The sequence below is a fragment of the Diabrotica virgifera genome, chromosome 4, assembly GCF_917563875.1.
Source record: "Diabrotica virgifera virgifera chromosome 4, PGI_DIABVI_V3a".
NCBI classification, from domain to species: Eukaryota; Metazoa; Arthropoda; class Insecta; order Coleoptera; family Chrysomelidae; genus Diabrotica; species Diabrotica virgifera.
Genome location: NC_065446.1, coordinates 200,768,341 through 200,776,661, shown reverse-complemented (window position 1 = coordinate 200,776,661; position 8,321 = coordinate 200,768,341). Strand labels below are relative to the sequence as shown.

General features: G+C 32.5%; 1 protein-coding gene across 2 annotated transcripts in view; it reads right to left on the bottom strand.

The window, feature by feature from the left end:
• Window positions 1–3,341: 3,341 nt before the first annotated feature.
• LOC126884065 (venom allergen 5 2-like) overlaps window positions 3,342–8,321 on the bottom strand; it is a 350,744-nt gene continuing 345,764 nt past the window's right edge. For both annotated transcript variants that reach the window (XM_050649852.1, XM_050649851.1), the window contains one exon: window positions 3,342–7,070. In XM_050649852.1, coding sequence (XP_050505809.1) covers window positions 6,997–7,070 — 74 coding nt within the window. In that variant the 3' untranslated portion in view covers window positions 3,342–6,996. The remainder of the gene's footprint in view (window positions 7,071–8,321) is intronic.

The following is an 8,321-nucleotide window of genomic DNA, read 5'->3' as shown; positions in this document are numbered from 1 at the left end:
ATCGAGCAAAAGATGTCTTATTTTGGCCAGGGATGAATGTGAATATTGCAAGTGAGATACGGAGTTGCAAAATTTGTGAAAAGTATAGATATGCAAATAGTAAAGAGCCATTAATATCTCATGATGTCCCAAAATTGCCATTTCAAAAATTGGGTGCTGATATTATGGAACATGGTGGCAAAGCTTATTTGGTTGTTGCTGATCATTTAACAAAGTGGCTAGAGATAATCCCTATAAGAGGTAAACAATCGTCTGATGTTATAAATGCACTTAAGCAGATATTTGGAACACATGGTATACCAGATGTAATTATAGCTGACAGCCCCCATTACCCTCGACAGAATGGTTTGGCTGAGAGGTTTTTACAGATATCTAAAAGTATTAGATATTAAAAAATCAGATGACATGTTGGTTGCTCTAATGAACTATCGTAATACTCCTGTTACTGATCTCAAGAGGTCACCAGCTGAACTTTTATTTGGCAGAAAACTTAAAATTAATTACCATTTGTTGAAAAGCAAAATGATAATATCAAAGAAGTTATACCTTGTCTACCCAAAAGACGGAGTAATCACGTGAATACCATGTGAACTCATGAAATATTTAGGTCTTTGCCTACAAGCAGTAAAACTTCAGTCAAACAGTCAGAATTCGTGGCAAACAGTTGGTCAGTGAGAGAACAATTATACAGTCATCAGTGTTGTCCACTTTACTCGTGCTGGTCGGATTTTCACTGAGAGTTTCAGCCGGTTCGGCTACTTGTTGGAACAAACCCTATTATATTACTATCACTTTGTGATTTTTAAACCATTGGCGTACCAGAAAAATAAAATAAAAAGTTTTTCTACAGACAAAAATTGAAATAAACGATTAATTTATAAAAATATATTATGTACGTAATAATGAAGAAAAACGTACAATTCAAAAGGATGAATAGGGCTTTTCATTCACGATCATTTGTTTCGAGCTTTTGTCATGTGTCATATAATATTAATATATCTACGTCGTACGTTATTGGTATTTCCAATGATACAAACTGAAGACGTATGACGTAGATATATTAATATTATTTGACACATGACAGAAGCTCGAAACAAATGACAATCGATGAAAAGCCCTATTGGGAGCGTTATAAAAGATTGAGGTACCGCTAAAATGTAAATAACCCAAGCTCTACTGTACGGGAAATATTGTATATAGTGTTAATTTTAAACAATTTCTAACATTTGGGGTAGAAGTAGAGAATACAATTTTAAAATATACCTTCTTAACCTCAATCTGATATTATGCTTAACCTAAAAATGTTTAATACAATACAGAAATAATATAAATTCCTTAAAAAGTATTATCAATAATAAAACATGGAAGTGGCTTTAAAAATGAGTAAAAATTATGAGAGTCAAAATACTACAAACTAACTTTAGATAATGTGGACATTATAAACATGTAAACTTAAATGTGTAAGTGATGGTAGCTTACCCCATTTGTTTGCACTAAGGCAATGTTTATTTGTCAAATAACCATGTTTTTCCTGTTTTCTGACAGCAGTAACATATTTGAAATAAATAATTTTTTTGTCCAAATTAATTTAATTTTTAATAAAAATGGACAGCCAGTATAAATATTTTAATATTAATATTACTAAATAGAGAATTAAATAACCTTTCATGAGCTATCACACGACCCCTACTCTCAGTTAAAAAAATCATCGATTACGTCATCACGCCGAGATGGATGACTTCACTATTATGATATATGTATATACCAGTATAAAACTTGACCTGTTTCGGTATTTCTCCCCAAAATCGGCCATTCTAGAGAAAATGAATTTATTCCAACCTAAACACTGTATATACTATGCTCAACTTACTTTTCAAACATTATAATAAACGATGCTTCATTAAAAAAATCTCAAATATTTAAATCAAATGACACGACGACGTCTTAAAAAATGTATATTTTGAAAAATTAAATTGTTATCATAATTATAATAAAATGATGTTGAGTTTCCGTAATTTAAATTTGGCCTGTGGTTGGATCAATTACAAAAAAGCATTACGGCGGTAAATTTGAATTACTCCTCCTATGTAAAAAGGAGGTATTATACATATAACATATTTATAAATCAACAAAAACGGTTTTAGAAAAATATAAGCTTCTTTGATTTTTTCCGAAAGAAGCAAGTTTTCGATCTAAATTGACTCCCCAATATTTATATTGCGTGATTCTGTCCACAATACAAATCACAATATTTATTCGAAATACCTTAATGCACGCCCTTGTATACAATGCCGATAACTGACCGATACAACTTCTGCGAAATAAGTACCTTAATCCCACTCTTCGACTGTTATTTTTCAAGAAGCACGTGCCTGATCCCTTGATCACGCGTTTTTATTACTCTTTCTGTTGGGTAGACAGACTGTAGGTCAAAATTAGAAGAAAGAAATAATACTTATAAGGAATATTATGATAGGCAGACAAGAAATAGGCCCGAATATAAGCAAGGTGAAAATGTGGTATACAAGGACAATAATCAATGGAGTCCGTCTGTTATTTCAATAAACATGAGGCTCCAAGGTCTTATTTAATTGATAATGGTAAAAACATCTTACGAAGAAACAGCTGTCACTTACGTAAGTCAAAAATCGATCATGATATTAGGCAAACTCAGAATTTAAGCGATGACAATGATGATACACCTAGTTATAGTAAGGCTCAGAGTTCTAGCAGTTCAGTAGAGTGTGATACTGACATGAGCTTGAAACCATCACGTACTATCATACAGCCTGCTAAGTATTCTGATTATATTTTATATTACTATAGTTTACTTTGATTGTATTTTGAATTAGCATAGTTTTGTTCGATTAAAGTTCACTGTTTTGAAAAAAAAGGGAAAGGGGGAGATGTAGTAATAGGCCATGATAAAGAAGAAGAGGCGCGTGACTTGGCACAATGAAGTTAGATATAGGTTAGAACGTTAGGATATAAACATGTAACGTGGAGATTGTAAATCTTATACATTTATTAAATATAATATTTAATAAATACCTGAGTATTATTATTACACTTTCAAACATCCTGATAATATATAAGCCGATTTATTTGTTTGTTTTCTGTTCATATTCTCTTCAAAGCTTCCATAGTTGGCTATTTCTACTCAAAAATACTGGAATCTGGAGATACAGATTATTTCGTTAATAGACTATTTAAAATTTTGCGCTCCGTAGCCATCACTAGAGGTTAGTGTGTATTATTATTTTACAGTTCCCAGTAAAGGACAGACTACGTCAGCTACTATTTCTTTCCTAAGCTCACCTCCTATATGTCTTTTTCTTACCATACGGCCACATCTCGACTGGAAGGTCGTTAAATATTTCTGAGGAAGGACAGCAGCCAGCGGCAGTACCAGGATAACCGGCTTTATATTTGGAAAAGTCCTGGAGATAGATCTAGAAATCAAATTGATTACATCCTCAGTAAAATTCGTTGAACATCATCAATCCAAATAATGAGAAAGTATCCAGGGGTAATATGCGGATGAGATCATACTCTCCTCGTAGCTAAAGCTCAAACCCCAACAAATGGAGAGAGAGAGAAAGAAGATAGATAGAACTAAGAAAGACGGACGACTTTCCACAAGAAGTGCAAAAATGTTTGTTCCTTATTCGTAAGGATACACCATAAGTAACATAGGAGGCTATAAAATGTTGTGTAACACGACAACAGGATGACCATTACATATTCTCCGGGGTCAGGACTGAACAGTTAGAGAAAGGGAGAGCCATTACTAGAAATTTTGATGTTAATACTGTTATGTCGCCTTCGTTGTTTTGAATATTTGTACCATTCGCTCCCAGTTATCTTACTTATCTCTGTAACTTTTTGTTTTTTGCGTTAATGTATTTAATTATCTGCGAAATTTTGCTGTTCTTTTGTTTGTTTTAGTAATTTTAGCATATCTTCTAATCTAACCTAATCTAATCTAATCTAATCTAATCTTCTAATGCTTTAGTCAAATCTACAAAATACCTATAGGCAGGATTTTATATGCCAATATTCTCAGTATTTGTGCGTCTAATGTTGACCTACTTTGTGAAAAGCCTTGTAGTTCTTCATTAATAATTATGTATTTTCATATATCTTATCATTCTTCTTCTTTAGGTGCCGCGTCTGTATTCAGACGTTGGCCGTTATCATCTTTACAATTTTCTGAAACCGTTCTCTATCGGCTGCTGCGCGAAATATTTCTTCTACTGTGAAGCCACACCATTGTCTAATATTACGCAGCCATGAAAGTTTCTTTCGACCAATCCATCTCTTTCCCTCCACTTTTCCTTGTATTATAAGGCGAAGCAGATGGTATTTAGGTCCTTGAATTATATGGCCGAAGTATTCTGTTTTTCTCCTCTTTATGATGCTTATATGATGCAGACGTTCTGAATTCATCAATTGAAGAACATCTTCATTGGAAGTGTGCGAAACCAACGATATCTTTAGGATTCGTCGATAGCAACACAATTCGAATGCTTTTAATTTGTTTAACATTGTGGTCTCTAACGTCCATGTCTCACAACCATACAATAAGACAGACCACACATAACCATAGATCTTATTTTCGAATATTCTTATTGGAAGTTTTAAAAATTGTGTTGAGTAAGGTAATTGTCTTCTTAGGTCGAGAGTTTAAGCTTTATTAACTATAGTCTATTATTTCCATATAATGGATTTCTATTTCCATATAATGGAAAGTTGTTGGTTCTCTGCTGAGATAAAAAAATTGGTTACAACACAATTATACATTGAATGCCATGGAATCACGTGTGTGAGATATGAAGACCATAACTTAGATCAGTGTTTTTCAATATTTTTGATTTCGCGACCCCTTTACAGGTTGAAATATTTTGGCGACCACCTGGTGTCATAGAAAGCCAAAGAAAAAATTTAATTAACAGTCTACATACGTTAGGTAATGATTTTTTCCTATTTTGGTACATTACGTTATTTAGAGTAGTTGATTACAAAAATGCCAGAAGGAAATAGCTTTAGAACAACATTTGTATGTTATTCGCAAGGCCAAAAATTAATGAACAGCCAACATTTTGGTTTGCAGTTTGACTGTGCACAGTTTGTAGTATTTGTGCGCTTTGACGCAGATGACAGTATCTCGGAAGAAATCTTACTTTGCAAAGCACTTCCTGCAAATATTACTGGCCAGTGTTTATACGACATGTTTTTAGAAAGCACTTGCGACTACAATATTAATTGGAAAAAATGTATCGCTATTTGTAGCGATGGCGCTAAAGCTACGACTGCAAAAATAGCAGACTCCTTGCAAAATAAAATCGATAATGCCAACACGCCTGGACACACTGTTTTCTTCATCGGCAGACTCTAGCTGTTAAGGTAGTACTTTCTGATTTAAATGACTTGCTTAAGAAGTTAGTAAAAATTGTGAATTCTATCAAAGGTAAAGCTTTGCAAACCCCGCTACTCAGAATCGTTTGTGACGATACAGACTCGATTCATCAAAATCTCGTTTATCACACAAAGTTCATGTGGCTATCCAAAAGAAAGGTATTGACAAGAGTTTTGGAACTGAGAGCTGAATTGTTAATGTTCTTACAAGATGCAAAATATAAATATTCTTATCGTTTTTCTGACCCTATTGGCTCTTGAAATTAGCATTTCTGGCAGATCTTTTTAACCACCTTAACAATTTGAACAAGAACCTTCAAGGAACGGAAGAAAATATTTTAACAGCTAAAGATAAACTAAAATCACTTCACGCAAAACTTTGTTTGTGGTCAACCTTTCTGCAAAACAAAATGTTTGAATCTTTTCCATGTGTTCAGAAGATTGTTGAAGATAATGCAACAGACAAAAGTTTTGCAGTATCGGCTCAAATTTCTTGCATGATACAGATATTGCATAATTTACAAGAGCAACTTTTGACATACTTTTCAGACTTGCACTCTAAAGCTGACAATGGGCGTAGGTGTATTTTAAACTGATAAGACTGATGGCGCAATAAAAATGAAAGAAGGTCCTCTAGATTTAGCTGCTGCTGGAATGCTTAAAATGAAATTTTATTCGAGTAAGTTAACGTAAAAAAGTGTCAACCTATTTTGGATGACAAGAAAACACCAATTTGCTCCGGCAACAAGCTGGTGAGGGAAGCTTTTAAATTATTAGTGAAATTCACCACTTAATATTTGTGTGAACGGACATTTTCTTCAATGGTAGACATTAAAACTAAAAAGAGAAATAGACTTCAATTCGAAAATGATTATATTATTAACGTTTCAAAAATAGCACCACAATTTGATAAACTTTTGAAAAATAAACACGCACATCCTTCCCACTTAAATTGTGTTTTTTTTTGTGTAAGAACCTCAACTTTTTCTTTCAGTCGGCGACCCCCGAGTAAGGCTTCGCGACCCCCGTAGAGGTTGCGACCCACAGATTGAAAAACACTGACTTAGATAATCAGTTGATCTGAAGCAAAACACTGGACAATGGCTCAATGGTTCAATGGCGAAAAACAAAAAATGTAAAATGTAATTTTTATTACAGCCAATGTTGGTTTAATCACATATAAATACAATCTTAACTGGAATATACCACAAGAAAATAGTTTCAGAACCTCATCAATGCTTGATTATATATCGATATAATTCATCAAAATAAACTTGCTTCAGAAATGAAAATCACGTATTTTAACAATTTTATTTTTATGGAAGTAAAAGTTTTGTGTGCATATTTTTTAACAACTACGAGTTTAGATGGAATCACCCATTTACGTTTCGTATAAAAGAACTGTTGTTACCACTAAATTAAAAATACTGTACGAGTTCTGTAAGTCTTTCCAATAAAAATAATTTTCAACATCCTCAAAACTAAATTTTCTTTTTGATAAGGTATTCATAAAACTGGATGGCATCCTCCAGCGGGTTTCAAGTATAATAAAATATTCATTCAACTTGAGTTTTTCTTTTATCTTCCTCCAAGATAGTTACTAACACTAAAGTAGAACGTGTCGGTCTGAGTTGAGGATTGCGAAGGTTTATCTGGAAAGAAATAAAAAAAAAAAGAATTAGTAAGAAAAACACTACAGGGTGCAACAAAAATACAGGTCATAAATTTAATAACATATTCTGGGACCAAAAATAGTTTGATTGAACCTAACTTACCTTAGTACAAATGTGCACATAAAAAAAGTTACAACCCTTTGAAGTTACAAAATGAAAATCGATTTTTTTCAATATATCGAAAACTATTAGATATTTTTTATTGAAAATGGACATGTGGTATTCTTATGGCAGTAGCCTCTTAAGAAAAAATTATAGTGAAATTTGGACACCCCATAAAAAATTTATGGGGGTTTTGTTCTTTAAACCCCCCAAACTTTTGTGTACGTTCCAAGTAAATTATTATGGTAGTACCATTAGTTAAACACAATGTTTTTAAAACTTTTTTGGCTCTTAGTGCTTTTTCGAAAAGTCAGTTTTTATCAAGATATTTTGAATATTTGTCAAATCCACCACATATTTGTATATGGTTAAATACGATTATGGTGACTTGGTAATAATATGAAAATTTATGTATGATTTACATTTTTAGGTATATTTTGAAATATATTAAACAAGAAGCCACATCTCGATAAAAGGTGCCTTCTCGAAAAAATACAAAGAGGCAAAGTTTTAAAAATACTGTGTTTCACTAATGGCACTGCAGTAATATTTTAATTGGAACGTACGCAAACATTTGGGGGGTTTAAAAGAACAAAACCCCCATAAAATTTTTATGTAAACATATAAAAAATAAGCCTTAACTCGATAAAAACTGCCTTAACGAAAAAATACTAAGAGGAAAAAAAGTTTTAAGAATATTGAATTTAACTAATGGTACCACAATAATAATTTAATTGAGACGTACACAAAAGTTTGGGGGGGGGGGGGTTTAAGGGAACAAAACCCCCATAAAATTTTTATGGGGTGCACAAATTTCACTATAGTTTTTCTATAAGATGTTCCTGTCATAAGAATGCCACATGTCCATTTTCAATAAAAAATTTCTAATGGCTTTCGATATATTCAAAAAAAATCGATTTTCATTTTATAACTTCAAAGGGCTGTAACTTTTCTTATGTGCATATTTGTATTAAGGTAAGTTAGGTTCGTTCGAACTATTTTTGGTCTCAGAATATGTAATTTTATTTATGACCTGTATTTTCGTTACACCCTGTATATTAAGTAAAATCTTCACGCGCTTGAGAAAGAAATTAATTAATAGTCACTGTTTATAACAATACCAAAGAA